Source organism: Drosophila serrata, unplaced genomic scaffold, assembly GCF_035046125.1.
Source record: "Drosophila serrata isolate PLE 108 unplaced genomic scaffold, ASM3504612v1 contig_276, whole genome shotgun sequence".
NCBI lineage: Eukaryota > Metazoa > Arthropoda > Insecta > Diptera > Drosophilidae > Drosophila > Drosophila serrata.
This window is the reverse complement of record NW_028257174.1, coordinates 3,058,317-3,077,505: the sequence shown is the minus strand read 5'-3', so window position 1 is coordinate 3,077,505 and position 19,189 is coordinate 3,058,317. Positions and strand designations below refer to the sequence as shown.

Genomic DNA, 19,189 nt, shown 5'->3' with positions numbered 1-19,189 from the left:
CACATCGCTAGACACGTGCCACTGCAACGCCCAACTTGCCACACTCTCCCTCACCTCCCACCGACCCCATTTTCCCCGAACCCACCCACTTCAGTTTTCCGCCCATCGAGCTTGGCAAATGTGTTGGCAACGTGTCGGCATTCAATGGAAAAACTGAATGACAAACTCCGCTCCGCTTGATGGCTTGGATGGCCAACTGCCAGTCGCTTGGTTTATCAATCCATCAATTGAATTGCCCGGGAAAACTCCACGGGAATCTTAATCGAGCAAAGCCAATCGGTGAGGTTTTCCCCCCTCGATTCAGAGATCATAATATTTTGAGTTAACTTTGCGGAATATATTCTTTATATTTTTGATTGCATTCACGAATAAATCTTACCAAAATAAATATATTTAGTTATAGAATTTCTATTCACTATTTAATTTATTTATTTTACATAACATTTTCCACTAATTTCCAGCTGTATGATTTATGATATTTAGAACCCTGGGGAACATTGTATGGGCCAATCAATCAATTGCATTACACACTTATTCAATTTGCACTTACAGGGACCACTGTTGCACTCGCTGGCAATCAATCAATGTTTTTGGATAGATAATTGAGTATTAGCTTACTGGAAACTCTGGAAAATCTCTGAATATATCCTCCATCCAATTCTAATTATTAAAGGTATGTGAAAAACAATGCAAAATTATTAAACTACTAGAAAAATATCGTAAAGATCCATGTTTTGTAAAACCATAAGTCGATCCTAGCTCATTTTTTAAATTTCGCATTCGTTGTATAAATATTTATAGAGATTTTTATATGACAATTTTATCAACATATTATAATTTTAAAAACTCATAACTAAGTCAAAAAAACATTAATTTTAATTCGGAAAGCTGTTCTATATGACAGAGCTCTGGAACTTGACAGCAAATCGGTTAATTTTCCATTGTTTAGCTATCGATTAAGCCGAATTATGGACAATTAGGGTGGTGCTGATTCTGAGGGTGGTGCTGCCATTGAGGGAATGCTGAGTGCCGAAACTCCGGCTCCCATCAATCTTTATCGGCGAAACGGCAAACTGAAACAGCAGCGGAAATAGAAGTGCGCGCCATAAGTGCACTTCCGGTGTTGCTATACATCAGTTGTTGTTGTTGTTGTTGTTGTTGCCCAGCCGTTACACACACACACACACACACACACCATGTTTGCATCTGTGGTTGACTATCATTTCACTAACGAGATTTGCACACATTTTACTGAGGGTGGGGTGAGGAGGGGAGGGTGGAAAAAACGAGAAAATGGCAGGGGAAAAAGTTTTAAAATTCCGGGAAAATTCATAGCATTTTGCCCATTTTTATACCCTGGCAAAGGTATTATAATTTTAGTCAGAAGTTTGCAACGCAGTGAGAGTCATTTCCGATCATTTAAAATATATGTATATTACAGTCTTACTTAGCATTAACAGCCGAGCCGATCTCTTCTTCTTCTCATTCTGTAGCTCCCTCTGTTAATCTCTATCTGATTCGGCATGTGGACCTCTTTCTCTCTCTCTCTCACTCTGTAACTCTGTGCTTAACATTACAGGTACCTCTTTCGCTCTCGCTCTCGCTCACACTCTGTTATTCTCTTTGCTCGGAGAGTATAAATACGAGGCGCTTCGGCCGGCGCGCCCTTAGTCTGTTCGCGGCCCTTCAAGTGTAAACATCGGTTCTGATAGTGCAAGTGATCGCGAGTGCTCTTCGACCCGAAAACATCACCTGGCCGAGGCAATACACGAGGATGACGTGGCCAATGCAATACATTTGGATGACGTGGCCTTCGTTGATAATTGATGTGGCCAAGAATATAGCACTGAAAGGAAGTAAACAATGACGAAGCGGATTGGGGTAAGTCTTAACAATGACAATTATATTATATTTATAGAAACTTTAGGAGTGATCGGACTTAGGTCTAATTAATTCCCTTATTGCCATTGATCCCCTGATTTAATTTTAATATAAAGTGAGTCAGCAATTTGTATTAAAAATATTTACAAACATATACTTTAAGTAAACAGTCTTACTTAATTTTAAATTTTGTTACATCATGAAACTTATACATTCCCAGGGTATTTTAATTTCAGTAAGAAGCTTGCAAAATAGTGAAGGAGTCATTTCCGACCCTATAAATTATATATATTCTTGATCAGCGCGAAAAACTGAATCAATCTAGCTGTCATGGGGGGAAAAATTTTTCAATTTATTTTTTTTTATATTTTTAAGAGGTTTTATCGTTAAAATGACTAAAAAAAATTGCCAAAAATTTTAATTTCTTATATTCTAAAAATAATTATGCAGATTTGTTAGCCTTATAAAAACTAGCACAGCAAAGCTTTCCGAATTGAATTTTATCCATTTTTAGCTAAGTTATACGAATTTAAAAATTTAATTTGTTGAAATAACTGTCATACAAAAATAACAATAAATAATCTATTCAAAGAATGGAAATATTTTAAGCTAAGCTATGATCGTTTTCCGATTCAATCTTATGGTAAGATTGCAAACTGTAAGGGCATAAATACTTCGGTTTTCCGATGGAAGTTTGCTTTCTTGTTCACTTTGCTATCTGTAACTATTGCCATTTGTAATAACATTTAAGCCCAGTTAGTAACCTTTACATTGCTGCGGGAATGATAAATAGAGAGAGGGAGAGGGTTTCTAATAAAATTTTGTGTTATATGCGGTTAGGTACAGTGTAGGGAAAAAAAATTTATATATACATATATATGCAAAATGTATAGGAACTCCCTGGTACCAAAGATATTATAAATATTATAGAGTTTTAAGATAGTTTTGTGTGTTTAAAGGGTGTTATTGAAATATTATTCTGAGATCCTTTTACCAACTTAAATTTTGATTAAAATCAATTTAAGCAAGTAACTCTTGATTTTGAATTGTTTCTGTTGAAATTATATAAAATTCTTTCATTTGCATTCCACCAACCGAATATTAAATATAATTGCGAGACTCACACATTTCTCTCTCGATGCGGAAATGTTTTCTGCTGATGTGTCCAGGTGAAAATGCGTACAGTTACGTGACATCTGTCAGTTGCACCTGCCACTGCATCGCGGGTAGCCTTTGTTTCCGCTTAGACAGAGCAAACGTGGCAAATGGCGAACTCCGAATTGTAAACTACCAGCTGTAAACTGCGGTTGCCCCGCCCCCATGTGAACCCTTTGACCTCGCGATATCCTTTGATCCCTGGGCCGACTTAACCATTAACCAAATTTGATGCCTGGTCAAATTATTGCCACGCAGCGCCAATTGTTTGGCTTTTGGCGAGGCAGGTAACAACAAGGCTCCGGGATTTGCGGTTGCCAAAGCTAAACGGTTTTGGTTTTTGACTAACAAAGCAAGGGGAAATTGTTAACAGGAATTACTAGCAAGTTTTGATTAAAAGATATTTATATTACAAAAAAAACTATATAAATATTCGAGATTTTATGAGTATAAGAACTTTAAGTTGGCTTTAAAAATTCCATTACCTCCATTGTCTGCACTCTAAAACTTTTATAAACATTTCAAATATTTTAAAAATATTTTATATACATTTTTATAAAGCCCAACAATTTACTTTTGCCAATATAGATAAAAGATTGTACTTTTGGGGGGATTTACTGTCCATTTTTGAAGTACCAAAATAGTTCATTTTTTATGAACAAAATCGTTAGAGCAATTGACTATTGGCCGCTCTCCACATTGTTATCCCATATCCAATTTTTGGTCCAAAAAATATACATATATGGATATATATAGAATATATAGTATATATGTAGATGCGTTCAAAATGTCAGACATATTCTCAATTCGCAATTCCACTCCTGCCGTTGCCGTTGCGATTCGTTTTGAATTTGGGTCGCCAGTTGAGTGCTTTGCTTGTATTTTTTGTATTATTTTTTGGTTTCCTGCATGTTCTATTTGGGTTTTTGGTTTTGCTTCTGGCCAAGATATAAAAAAAATATTCCCACTAAATCGTACATAAGTGAAACAAACAAAACAAAAAAGTGCTAAAATCAATAAGCGTTCTGAACGATTTAGAGGGGCTAAATATATGCAAGTTGAGGAGTGCTTCAAGGAATCGAGATATAAAAATGATTTCTAAATTGCTTATTTGTCAAAAGCACAGACACATCTCAATTCTGGGTTGTGCAGATAAAAAAATTAAATAAAAATAACAAAATAAATAGGGGTAAAAATAAATATATATGGGTAAAAATAAATATATATATAGAATAATTATTATGAAAAATTATATTTAATTATGTTAAAAAAAAAACAATAAACTAATGCCTGCTTTTATTTCATTCATCTATACTTTTTAAATTTACAGTTTTAAATTCACAATTTTGCACTTTTATCTATTTTTAACGATTGTTTGTATGTCAGATATATGATATAGTAGTCCGATTTTTATAAAATTTTATACCAAATTTTATATTAATATGGCTAAATATGAAATTTGAGGAAAATCTGTTCAAAACTTGAAAAGTTATAAGTTTTTTTCCTACAATTTTCCGATCGTTCCTATTGCATATTACATATGTATATATATAGTTCACCGATTCATCATGCTCCGACTCATATACTAGTAAAATGATATAGAAGAATAACCTCATAGTTTCATTCCAATACTTTGCTCTTGAATTTGTTTCAAAACAAATCTCGCACATGCATATGATTCCCAAATGGTTCTAACATCCCCGGAACGAAGTGACTGCTGCCGAACACATTTTAGAAATGTGTTGTTTCAAAAGTTGCAAGTCATTGTTGATTAGTGTTCAAAGTTAGTGGTGGTCATAGATACTTACTGATCAAAGTTACTTACTGGTCATAGATACTTACTATTCAGAGGTACTTAATTTTCATTGATACTTACTGCTCATAACTAATAACTGCTCATAATTCATAGTTAATTACAAGTCATAGATACTTACTGATCATAGTTACTTAATGTTCATTTATACTTACTGTTCAGAGTTAAAGATATATAAACTTTGCCTTCCCAAAGTTAGTTTTCCTTCTTTTTTCAATTATTATCCCACAAGTCAAAGTTTATATATATTTTTTTCCTAATCACTCTTAAAGTTAAAATAAAAATGGTTTAAAATTAGTTTTATTATTTTATTGGGTTTTCTCCAATTTTCTCTATAAATTTATCTTATTTCCATCTATATTTTCCAAGTGTATAAATAACGAGCATCTGCTGAAACTGAGTGTGTGAGTAAAAGCCTTAGGTTTTGGTTTCGTTTTAGGATCTCTGGCCACGCCCCAAAGAAATTCCCAGCTACTTGAGTTGAGCTCTCCACCAGGAGAGGGCCACAAATCGAAGACAGCATTCCAGGATTCAAGTTGCAGGACTCTAGGATTCAGGAAATCATAGTCAGAATAGGTCGTCAAATTACGGTAACTTTACCAAATCAAAGAACAAAGGAAGAGATACGTTTCTGTTTTTGATTTTGATATGTGCAGAGTGATTTTCCCACATTTAAACCATATTTGGAGCAAGCTTAGCAACTGGTAAAATCTATAACTTTGCAGTGGCCAAAAGTCCGACAAACGAGCTACAAACAATGGCCAAAAGCCGTTAACAAAACGCCGGAATTATGACATTTAATTAGCCCGAAATATTTAGCCCACCGGTGAAAACCCAATCGAATTGAATGAATGAATGAATCTTTTTTAAGTCCCAACTAGAGAGGAGATGGGGCTTTCTTTTTTTGGTAATGGAAAAAGGATTTTATTAATGAGATATTTTTGGCAATTTAGGAAATTAAGTTAACTTAATTTAAACAGGCTTAGAAAGTTATTTATTGGTAGGGAGGTGACTTGGTCACATTTCTAAGATAGCTTCTGCCATCACTGGTGGTTCTGCATCCGGCGTTATTCCCACCAATATCTAAACCAATATGCCGACGACCGGCACTGGCATTAGCATTTAGCATTTAGCATTTTGCATTAGCGCCGGTATTTAGAAATCGACGCCTAATTAGCGCATTGTTGCATCCATAATGCCCAGTTGCAATGGAAATGCCAGAAAGCGATTACAGCCGCCATTCAGCTGGGATATTTAGTGGATACAGATATGTTTATGTTTGTGCATTCGCATTTGCATATATGCATATGTATAGTCGTTGTGGCAGTGCTAGTCATGTATGCAACGATATGTTGCATCGAAAATAATGCAAGCGAAACATTCAATCCGCGACGGTTTGGGGATTTGCACCTGAACAGCGCCAAGCTGGATTTTCCGGCTACAGTGGTCACTGCCAAATGCTCATTATTCTTATATAATAAATTTATTAAGTAACTGCCTCTAATTGGTAAGAGCTTCAAGGCTTCTCCTGCCTTAAATCTCACAAAACGTTGACTTCCAGGTGGAGAGACTTTACAATTCCTTGGCCTTATCCTGCGTTGCCTGTTTTCACTGTCTCTATATCGGGGGGAAGGAAGAGTTCAGAGGGTATATATATGTATATAGTAGAGAGCCATATCCGAATCCGAATCCAAAAACGGAATCAGGAGCAGAACAGAAGCTGCAACTGGAAATAGACGAGGAAACTTGCGGTGCACTTTGACATTTTGGCGCATGTTGAATCAGGTGAAAACCCAATTACATGTCCCGCCCTATCTAGTCGCTTCACTGGCGACAAAACGAAACGTGCAGACAAGTTAACATTCTGGCCAACTTTGGCCAGAGAGCCAACCCCCGCACCGAGAACCAGAACCAGTACCAAAACCATCAAGCTCTAGCCACCCATATCTCACCGGGATGTCCTTGTGCGCCATGCTTATTACAAGAGTGGCGAACATTTTGCGGCCAAAGGCACTGAAAGAAGTCGGGGGTTTATTCTTGGAGAGCAATCAGTTGGTTAGATTTTTTTTTTACATCTATAACTTGCTTTTTATCAGACAGAAGACTTGATAATTTCTAGGAAACAGTTTGATATAATTTAATATTAATTTATATACTAAAACATTTTTGGCTAAAACTTTAGCTAATTTTAAGATCAATATTAATATCTACTATACTACTACCTACTATAATATATTAAAAATAGATATTCCTACAAATATTTTTTAAAATTTTTAGGTATTATATATTTTTTAGAATTTTTTTGAAGTGGTTTTAGGGATGTGAAAACACCTGTGAATCTACCGAATGGTAGCTATCTACCGAACTCCCGCACGCAAATTATTGTTGCAATGAAACTTAAGCTGCTTAAACTTGCTGGAACGCTTCCTTTTTGGCCAACGGATGATGGAGACATCATCGCCCTTGTCGTGTGTGGTTGTGACGTGGGTGTGTGTGTATGACGAGGGATGGAGGTGTAGAGAAGGTGGTAGAAGGATGCGGATGTTTAACCAGGTTTTTGGTGGTGTGCACACACCTGGAATCTGGCGGGTCAAAATTGAAAAGCTTAATAGATTACGAGTCAGAGATTAAGTGAGAAAGTTTAAAGGTTACGCTAAGGAGCGAGAATAATAACTATTAATATTAATTAAAACAAATTAAAGATACCTTGCTTCAAATTCAATGAAATATTAATCAAACGTTCTATATAAATCAAGGCCAGCAAATAAATCCCCATTAATTATTACAACATAATAATACAACATGTTGAGTGGGATCCTGCTTAATTAAATAAAGTCCTTGAAACATTTTTTAAATCCTCCTAAAATACCCTCTATATGTTTTCATTAAATTGTATGTGTGAGTAAAACAATTTCGAAATAAATCATTGTTAATTTACAAATGCCCCTGTTGATGGTCCTGGGTCACTGGCAAAACCATGACGAGAGGACAAGTTGCCAAACGAATTCCCGGCTAATTAGGACCAGAAATGTGCCATTGCTGCCATAAAATAAATGGCACAAATGCGAAATTAAATGGCCAAAGGACATGCGGACATTTGATTGATGTCCTGGCCGCTGTTTTTTGGGTTTATGGTCTCGGTTTCTATTTCTAATATATATTTTTTTTTGTATACTTTATCTTGTACATCTCCAGCTGAGCAACAGATGGGCTTGTTAGGTATTTTATTTTATTATTTCTTTGTAGGAGATTATACAATTAGTTAGTAGGACTAGTCTTCTTTCTATTATTTTTGTAGTATATAAGCTGGCATTCAGCTAAAATGTATTTATTCAACAAAACCTAAATCCTCAATCTTCGAGAGAGAAAAAACCAACAAAGAAAGTACAAAATATATATAAATATATATCCCCCTGCATCGTTTAATCCCATATTAAATTCGCACAGTCAAATGACTTCACACTAGATTACCCCGTACCAGAAGAAATCCGATACTCTCACCCTCCTTGGGGGGAGTGAATCCTTTTCCTTTTCCTGCCCAACTCCGACTTCATCTCTGTCTGTCATTCATATCATTTTCGCATATTTTATGACTGGCAAATGAAGCCGTTGGCAGGCGAATGAATATCTGCCAGAGGGGTAACTCTGTCTCTGGTTGTAATAATATAATACAAGGGGTTGTGCCTCGTTGCTCCTGCAAATCGAATTGAGCCTCCTCTAAGGCAAAGTAAACAAATCCAATTGGAAACGGAAGTGAACAGGTTCAGTGGCGCAGTCAGGGGTCTGATATATATTTGTGTTTTTTTTTTAATCTAGCATGGGAAACAAATTGTTAAAGGAAATAATATATATTCCTTAAAAATGCTGTAGGAAATATACAAGTATATTTTATTTATTGAAAAATATACTCGCTGAGCATATAAATCAGAGATTATTATACCGTTTGTATATCCTTATATTTATTAATATACATTTATTAATAAATAAACAACTCTCTGACTGCCCACTCAATTGGCAATCGGCAAGCGCATTAAACAAGTCCATGACTAATCCGTAAATTACTCTGGGTTTTCTGTACAACAACTCTGCATTATTCCAGCGGGAATGAGAGAAGGATTATAAGCAGGCAGCTTAAGGCTTTGGGAGTCGGGGGGGAAAAAAAAAACAGGACAAGGACCGACGACGGAGGACCGAGGACTGAGGACTCTCCAGCAGGGATGACGACACCTTTGTGGCTGACCCGAACGCTGAAGAGATGTGTGGATGGATGGAGTATTGCCCTGCTATGGCCATATTATGCGCTCACACACGCTCTCTCTTCGCTCTGCTCTGAGTTGATTACGTATACGCAGTGTTGTCTCCCCCCCCTTGGAACACCGTGCACTGAGTTGATTACGACGCACACGCTCACGCACACGCGCCGAAATGTATGCCAACTAATTTGCATAAACCGCGAATCGGAGGTTCGCAGACAGACAGATTCGGGATGACACAGATGATCGGCATCAAAGGAGCTGCGAATGGACTCCTATCCCCCAATCCCTGAATTCTGTAGCCCAAAAACCATTGAAGCAACAGAATATAATGAAATAATCCTTAACCAATCCTGAGAAAATTCCACAACAAAGGGGTTTTGGATATAATTTTCTTTTAATGTCAAAATTGCTTCCATATAAACCATATATAATAGATAAATCTATACTACATCCAAAGTATTTAAATAACAAATCATTCGTTTTGAAAACACCATGAGTGATGAACAGGAGTCCAATGGACCCAATGTTCGTGGCCTTCATCTGGGCGGATCGGTGGGCTGGCACCGGCATACGATCTCCCGTGAAGATACAATGGCCGGGCTGGCCCTTAAATACAATACCAGCATTGGCTTGATATGCCGGGCAAACAGGATGCATGGCCGGGATGTCCTGCAGACGCGTCATCACATCTGGCTACCCATACCGACATCTCAATGCCAAATATTTCAAATGCAGGGACCAATGCAAATTGGTAGAGAGGAACAACAGGCTCTGTTCAGTCCCAGTCGCAATTCCAGTCCATGTCCAAGTTCTCGTCGCCTTTTACGCTTTGAGAACTCCTATGACTATTTACCGCATTTCCAGCGGGAAAGTTCTCCGAATACGAATTGCCTGGCCGATGAAAGTGATCCCCTGTTGATCTAGAACTAGAAATTCCTGGCATTTCCTCACACTAAAAATTGATCTTAAAAGAAGAGGTTTTCTTGTTGCGTTTTTATGGTTTTTTTACCTTTCTTTGCTCTCTGCAAGAAATAAATTTTTGATTAACCAGTAGAGGAGCATACTCTTTGGCAGTGTATCTTCCGTTTTTGAAACTCTGTGGCGATGGCGGAAACAAAAGGAGAGAGATGCCAAAAAGGCAAAAAAGGATGCGAAAAGGCGGCCGACAACCGCGACAACCGCCTGTCGCGCTGATTAGAAAACCCCCTTTGGGCAACGTCTCGCACAGAAATTGGCTCTTAATTGTGGCAAAAGTGGCAGAAGTGAATTTGCCAGCAGCAGGATGCAATTAAGACATTCTGTCGCTCGTCGCTGGAGATGCTCCTTGTCCTGCTGCTGCTGCTGCGATTTTCCCCACAGTTTGAGAGGCTTCCAGAGACAGAGAGGGAGAGACTCTGGCCGGAATTCAACGGAATTCGACGGAACTCGACGGAATTCGGCGGAATTTCCGTGTGCTTCAGTCCAGATAAGCGACCCAAAGTTGACCCGGGCTCACCTTGCCCGCTCGCTGGTCATATTCAAATGTGAATATTAACTAATCTGGGCGAGTGGCTTGGGTCAATTGCGACACCCACTCATCCGGCGCAAAAAAAAAAAAAAAAAAGAAGTGGAAAAAGGAAAAAAGGGACGTGAACGCGGACTTGGACGCGAACGAGGAATATGCGTACGTGCTCGTGTGATAAATTCACATTTTCCGGCTGACAAGCGGCAGCCAGGACAATCGCCCCGGCATTGATAGACATGGCAAAAGGACGAAAGGGAACGGAGCATTGGGACGCCCAGGTGAAGCCAGGTGAAATGGCAGCCGTGAAACGTAGCGGAACGCCGGTGTCAAAAAGGAAGTGCCAACAAAAAAGCCACCAAAAAAAAGGAGAACGAACAAGAGAAAGAGAGAGTGAGAGAGTGAAAGATGGGGGAAAATGGGTGGGTGGCATTCTGACGCAAGGCGATGCCTAGTTGGTTTGGGACTGAAAACCAAACGATGCCACATTTTGTGCCTTTCTGACAGACGCAACTTTGAAATTGCTCTGATTATGCGGAGGCGAAAGCGAAGGACTACGACGAGCATCAAGCATCGAGCATTGAGAATCGAGAATCCGGGTCCTGGGACTCACACACAGAGAGAGAGAGAGACAGTGAGGGGAACCCCCATCTCGAACTCCGGGACTCAATGGCATGTTGACAATGATAACGAAGTTGGTCATGATGGCTTCCTCCTCTCTGTCTCTTGCTCTCTCCCAGGATAGTGTCGGAATTGCTGTCGGTTGGTTGGAATATATATATATATCTATATATATATATGTATTACAAAAAAAACAAAAGCGCACATTGCCAAATATCAAATGTCGCATGCCGGCATTAATATTTCATGAGAAATCATAGTTTGCTGATGCGTATAATTCAAAGGAATTGCAATCTGAATTAATTTTATTTTTTTTTTTGTTGGATCCCCAAGCAGCAGTCCTGGCAGGTGTCCTGGCATTTGTATTGATTCGCTTTTTAGAAAATTTACATGGATTGATATTGATTGATGAGTGGGTCAGTCTGAATTCGGATTTATTTCTTTCTTTTTTTTTATGGGAATGCATCTGCCATTTTCGGATCGATGACCGAAAAAATTGCATAAAGCAAACGCCTGAAAGGGGAGAGGTTGGTGGGGCAGATGGTTCCCCGACGATGATGATGATGGCAAAGTTTTTAGCTGAAACGAAACTCATTTATTTGTTTTCCGCCGTGACAGTTGAACCATGTAATTATACACAGACAGCCAGGGGAGAAAGGGGACCAAGTCTCCGTCTCCGTCTCAGTTTCAGTTTCAGTTTCAGCTCGGTTTGAGTCTGTGGGCGGTTGGGGCGATGGCGACTTATGAATTATGACAGTTTTGCACACCACGCACAACTTTTGGCCGGGGCTTTCAAATAGAAATTATTAGAAAGTTTCTCTCAGCAAATGCGAAAAGAGGGAGCTGCATGGCACGAGATTAGTGCAATTGGAGGGATGTCCAAAGGGGGAATCCCAGTTCCCAATCTGAATCGCTTTGAGCACCGAGCACCGAGAAATGAGAAATGGTTTGCGGAATTTCAGTTTTGGGCCACAATCCAAGGCATTCTCTCATATTGAACGTTTTGAAGGTTTTACGTTGAGTTTTTTGATTTATGTTTGTTTGCCAAGGGGTTTCGAGCTAGAAGACTGCAAGGGGAACGGGGAAGCAACGGCAAAGTGGATGTCACATGGGGATTATGTTCATAAATGGCACACACATATGTATGAATGAATGAATGGAGCAGATGCATGTTGCACCCAGCAGTTATGCGACGATGTTCCCTATCGATAAGTAAAATATATAGAATTAGAATTTATATAGTAGAAGCTTACAAAATCATACGGAATTTGGCGTAACTAACAAAATTTTTAATAAAATACTAAGAACAAAATACGTTTACACAAATATTTTTTGAGCTAAGTAAATAGTAAACTATATTTAAAGTAATGGCAAATAATTTTTTATCATAATTATTATTAATTAGGTATTATAAAATATGACATATATATATTATTAATTTGTTTTTATGGAAAACTTTTCTATACAAAATATTATGATTTTGGGATCGAGAAATCGTAAATCTTTCATAACTCCGCCAAAAATGCATTAATTTCAATTCGGAAAGCGGCCGTATGTTAATTTTTAGCAGGTTAACAAAACTGCATACTCCATGTAAAATGTGAATTTTTGGCCGATTTTTAAAAATTTTCATGATATAACCTCTTTCCTTTTCTTTAAAAAACGGGAAATTTCTGAAAAAAAAATTTTTTTCGGCCAGAGATGGCTAAAAAGATTCGCATATTGATGCTGATTAAGAATATATATGATTTATAGGGTCGGATATGACTCCTTTAATGAATTTTGCTCAAAACAAGAATATAATGGTAAGAAATACCAACAAATTTTTTTAATATTAAGAAAGGTGCCTAAATTGACCCTGATAATTCTGATAAATATATTAAACTATTAACTTGAACTTGTTGATTTTTATAAGCTATACTTTTATACGTATCAGTGTCATATTGACAATTGACAACAAGTTGCTCTTTAAACTGAATATTTTTGAAGTACTTACTCTCGATGCTGCTCGCATATTTGGCACTGGCAATTATTAATGGAATATACATATATTCCAAGACGCCCTGGCATTGCACGATGAAACAATCAACGCGGCTATGGCCAGATGCGGGTTATTGAATTACATTAACGACGCAGACGTTATGGGATTGGGAAGAACTGGGCTACGGAGTGTGGACATCAGCGTCTTGAGACGCACAGTCCAATTCACACTTGTACCGCCATCATCATCATCATCCAGCATCTACAGTATCATCGTCATCGTCATCAGTGGGACAATCATCATTCATTCGTGCAATGTGGCATTCATTTATGCATTCATTCGCATCCTTGGCATCCTTGCCACCACACTCTCTCACTCACTCAGTCGTCACAGTCTCATCTTCGTTTATTCGCTCATTTAAGCATTCGTGTTGTCGTTTCAGTTTCAATTTGCCTTGGCAACATTTTCGCAAATGTCTTTTTAATTGATTCGCAGCGATGCGAATGCGACCGAACCGGGGAAAGCTGGGTAAAGCAGGGGAAAGCAGGGGAAAAGCTGGGAAAACATTGGGTAAAGCTGGAAAAGCAGGGCAAAAGAAGACGGTGTGTTCTGAAGGCAAGCCCAGCCGCTACTGCTGAGTGTAATTATAAATTGAATTAAAAGGCGCACATTTCGTCTTTTAATTCTGCTTGCTGCTTGAGCTTAATTAAAATTTCATTATGTCTCTCTCATATATATTCCCTTGCTGAGGGATGACGCTTGCCTGGCAAGTAAGCCCCCACCCAAAAAAGAAGGAGTAAGGACACCCCAAAGCGATATGTTTAAAATGCAGCACAAAATATTTGACAAGCAGTTTTACGAGCGAGCACTAAAAATACTTCTTCTCCATTAATGTTCGCCTAATGCATGCATATAGTACCGCCTCGTCCTGTTCCTCGGAACCCCCCTTCTTTCCTCAAAATATTATGCAAAAGTACCTAAAAAAAATAAAGTACTGCCAAGTGAGTTACAACAAAAAAAAAAAAAAAGAAACACCGAAATAGCTGCAAAAAGAGTGAAATGCCAGTGCAACTTGTCGACATGAATTGTTGTTGTCATTCTGTCTGGCAATTGCCCTTCTTGTTGTTGCTACTGTAGTTTATCGTCTTTGCTGTGTGTGATATTACACTTTGAGAAAATTTGTAAGCTTTAAGAGATTATTTACACAATTATTTACACAGTATATCAATGAATCAGCAGGCAATGAGGAGGCTTTCAATAATAAAAGCAAAAGCCAAGGGAAGCTAATTTATAAATTCTTAATTAAAATATGTATAAAGAATAAATTCACAAAAAAATACTTACAAAACACATTCACAACTTACAGTTCTTAAATTAATTTCTTTATCTTCAATACATCTTCAATCCACAAATTAAATTAAACACCATAAAGCCTTAGAAAATATATTGGCCTATCATAAAATATTTATTCAAATAATCTGATAACTATTTAATATAATATTATTATCAGAAAAATATTTATTATAATAATTTAATAACCATTTAATATAATATTTGATTTCCCTTAAGTGTAGTTGTGTTGACGTTTGCTATGTTTTTTGTTGTCTTATGCAATGCAGAATTGTAGTAACAAAGCATAGCATAGTTTTTAGCGCAAATCAAAATGATTGATGATGATGGCCGCTCTAGATCTTGCACCCCTCATATATGAGGCGCCACCCCTTATCCACACCCCCCTTTCCACCCCCACCATTTCCAGTTTATCCCCACTTTGTGTCATGCTCCCTTGGTAAACAAAATACAACAACAAAATGGAATGAAAGAAAAACTGGGGAAAAACAAACATAAAAAGAGAGAGGGAGTTACATTCACTTGACAGTTATGGCTGCTGATATGCTGCAAATAAACTAAATAAATTCACTTTTGTGTAAGGTCACGCCCCCTCCCGCCTCTTTATTTGTATGACCCAAAGCTGTGACCCTGTGTTATGCCTTTTGTTCTTGCCCATTTTTGAGTATTCCATTCAATTGTATGTAAATCGAGGGAGCTTCTCTGAAAAGTAGGCAACAAATCTTAGCTGCTGGCAGCGGCTTGCATGGCATGGAGGAAGGAAGACGACTGACCACAAGCACTTCATTAACATACACCACACACAAACACATACTCACACACACACAACGTACACTTAGAAGCACAAATTGCTGGAGTGTGCGTGTGTGTGCATCCAAGGATTATTAGCTCCTTGCCCATTGCCCTTTTGGCTGACCATGTTTGTTGAGCGTAGCGGCCATCATTAGGCGCACTCGCATCCCCCTTGGTAATGAAGGGAGTTCGGCCCCCCTCCCGGAGGGAGGTCCTTGACATGCTGCAGCTGCATCCCGAGCCAAGTTAACCCCAAATTGCTTAGCATATTCCATAGTAGCTGGTGCCCCCCCTTCGGAGCCTTCATGTTAATAATGCCAGCGCCTGCCTGTTGACTTGAGTTCCCCCACTCCACGCTGCGAGCCTAATTATAACTGAAAGGCAACCGGCAAAGTGGCCACCAAAATTGCATCGAGAGATTAAAACACATACAATGGCCAAGGTGTCGTCCAAAGATATTTTAGCAAAACGTTTAACACAATAGAGGGGATACCGCAAACTAATTTAGATTCGATTTTGATAGCTTTGAAATGCGGTGGCAAATAATTCTTAATCAAATGGGGCTTAAACAGATTTTAATTAAAGTAAAGAAGGACTTTTCTATAACCGAAATGAAGTGATTAGCTTGCAATATTATGAGTAGATGAAGCTAAAAAGAATAATAGCATTTCAAGTAGATATATATATCGAGCTCTGATATAAATAGTTTATAAACTTAAAGTAAGGAATAAATAAAGAATTAATCGATCTATATATTCCATCTAAACAACAGTAATTAAAATGGACTTTACGGTATACCAGACAGCTGTCATACTGCCAGTGTAATACCAACTGTTATACCAGACAGGCGGTTAGGCTATTAAGGAAAGCCCGCTGCTTGCATTGTGGCAATCTGTAAGCACTTTGCACTAAACATAAATTTCCCCAGCAAGTTTGACACGACACGGAGAAAACTCAAATTATATGCGAGTACATGGATTGGGCGTGTGTACACACACACATATACCCTCTGATACACACACACACACTCAACGTGTGTGTGTAGAACAAGCCTTCGAATTCCCCCGGGGGCTTTGGCATAGTGCAATGTCTGTCAACACTAATTGTTGGCTCCTGCGATCAGCAGCTCCCCGGACGCCCACCGCTGTCTTTGCTACAATAATGTCGTGTGTCCTTCTGCTCCTCCTGCTCCTCGTGGTTGCTCCTCCTCCTAGCTGGTTCCTAGTATGTTTGGATGTTGGATGTATTCCGGTGTCAAGTCCTTTGGATTCCCCGTTCTTCCGTCTCCCATCTGCAGGCTGGTGTGTTAAGCCAGCTTACTAGTACACACACACGGTGAGAAAATATCAAAAGAGTTGACAGGATAATATAGAAAATTAACTCTCTTAATAACAGAATAATTTTCCTTTTAATTTTAATAATATATATATTAAACAGTAGGTCTAGGATTTTTATCTCTCTTATTTTATATATTATTTTAATTAAAAGTTTTCCCTCTCTGTAAACGGGCAGCTTTGAGGCAGGCAATACAATGTCTTGGCATTGGCATTAGCTCAGCTTTTGGCATAGATCCTGGCAGGCCGGCGGCTCAATTTTGGTGGCGAGGACAGGACAAATACTAGGGCTTGTACTACATAACACTAATACGAATACTAATACTAGCTGTGGTCGTGCCCCTGGGCCCGAGTGTCTAATTAAATTGGGTCAAACCGGTTAACTCACTTGTCCTTGGATTACGTTTGCATCTCACTTAATCTCGGTAACGGTGGCGTTGGTGTCATATGTGTCCTTTCACCTGTTATTTTCCCCCACACCCCTGACTTTCATCCACTCTTCTTCCTCGTCCTGTGGACATAACAAATTGCTTTCAGGCTTTGCTGCCTGGCCTCAAAATCAAATTATTGTCTCGGTTGGTTTCGTCGCTCACACAAAATATTGTCTTTGGCGAGTTTATTAAAACTTTGCAACGACCAAAATCGACTTCTTAGCCAAACTTTTGACCTGTTGCAAGCTGACTTTGAGCCACTGCAGCCAATGGGTGGGTGGCCTCAACGCTCACATTTTATCTCGTTTCATTCCTTTTGGCCATGGCAACGGCAACGAAGGAGCACCCGTTGCAGAAAGTTGGCCGCGGCGGCCAAGTTTGCTCCGCTTCTGGGCTAAATTGTGTAATTAATTGGGAATGCCAGGGCTCTGAGTGGGACAATGTTGGACCTTGGGCCAAAAACTGTTGTAATTTTCACAATTAAATTCCGAGAATTTTGTTATGCTTGCCACTGAAGGGTACTTTTGGCCAAAAACAAGAAGATTATAGTTGTTAAATTTCTTTAATTTGGATTCACAGACTAGGCAGGGCTTTGTTTGTTGTAAGTGAAAGATATAATTAAGGTTTAAGACAATGGGAATACTTACTTGAAAGAATGTATATTTCTTACTTATTGTATTCTTTTTGTTTTAGTTTAAGTATTTATACTTCCGTTTTTATATCATAACTGTGCATGCACTCTCTTTTAATAAATTCTTGTGGCTTCAATTGAAAGTCCTTTAATTAATCGAAACATAAACGGTGCCTTGATATTCGTTTACCAAAACTGAAGATATATATATATTTTTTAATAAACCCAATCAAGTTCTTTTCAATCACAGTTAAATGCCATAATTTGTAGCCTTAGAAATTGCATCAATTAGGCCCTGAAGATACAAAAATACACACTACACGTTGACTTAATCCGCTTTTCTTGAGCGACAAAAATTTTGCTGGAAGCAACAAAAATCGATAGTAATCATGGGGATTATAAAATTGGCATGTGGTAAGCGAAGGAATTCACATGACAGTCGATATCATGAGTTGAAGTGGCTGCAATAAATGCCTGTAATCACATTTTACAAGCTTGTTGATGAAGAGACACTGGAAATAATTGGGTTGAAACTATATAAGTAAATAAGATAAAGTTGCAAATACTTAAAAGGATTATTAGTAAGGTTTTTGGTTGTGTTTTTAGTGGGGGTTTTAATAGGTTCTTAAATAATTCTAAAGCTGATTTAGGTAGAAAGTCTCAGGTATTAAATAAGGCTTTCTTGTAATCATAAATTAAATTTATTAGATGTAGATTAGAGGCTACAAGCTACTTACCCTCTAAATTTCGTGATTAACTTTTTCCAAAGTGCAAAAGTTGAGATGCAGATGCATTTTCAGCTATAGATACATTTACATCTGCATTTACAGCTAAAGATACAGCTACGGTTACATGGCATGCCGATTTAATTTGCCACAACAGTAAGCCGCCTAACACGGAGCTCTTCTTTCCTCGCAAACTCAAACTCAAAAGCTCGTAACTCGGAGCTCCGAGTGCTGGGGAAAACTTGTATAATCCAATGAAAACAAGCAGCTCAGCTGCGATTGATAAGGACGACTCGTTCCAGGATTCCAACTCGGACTTGGACTTGGACTTTAACTAGGAGTTGCAATCGGAGTTGGACTCCAGTAAAGCAAACCCTTTCTAAATAATACCGTATTTATCCGGACAGCCGTTTGGCTCATTTGACTGCTGCCAGGACGACAGAACCGGACAGGACATTGTCCGCCATCCCTGGTCCTGGTTTTGGCATTAAATCTTCGGCTTTGCCTCGTAAATACTTTGCAAAATGTTCATTTTAAGTGATGGAATTCATACTGAAATACATCGGAATTAAAGTGGGGCGGCGAGGTCTTTTGGGTTAGGCCAGGGGTATCGTTGAGGTGACAACATTTTGCCAAGTGCAATTTACAGTAAAATTGTATGCATAATTTCCGTTATGACACTTGCGGTGTGCACTCGCATACATACACACGCAAAACA

The 19,189-nt window shown here is 38.3% G+C and overlaps 1 protein-coding gene and 1 long non-coding RNA gene across 2 annotated transcripts in view; both read left to right on the top strand.

Moving 5' to 3' along the window:
* The first annotated feature begins 1,571 nt into the window (after positions 1-1,571).
* LOC147643196 (uncharacterized) overlaps positions 1,572-19,189 on the top strand; it is a 33,019-nt gene continuing 15,401 nt past the window's right edge. The window contains exon 1 of the long non-coding RNA XR_015272270.1: positions 1,572-1,881. This is a non-coding gene — a long non-coding RNA (uncharacterized LOC147643196). The remainder of the gene's footprint in view (positions 1,882-19,189) is intronic.
* Positions 9,517-10,183, top strand: LOC110180540 (uncharacterized). The gene has a single exon (XM_020948230.2). The coding sequence runs from the start codon at positions 9,598-9,600 to the stop codon at positions 10,027-10,029; it is 432 nt and encodes a 143-aa protein (XP_020803889.1). The 5' UTR covers positions 9,517-9,597; the 3' UTR covers positions 10,030-10,183.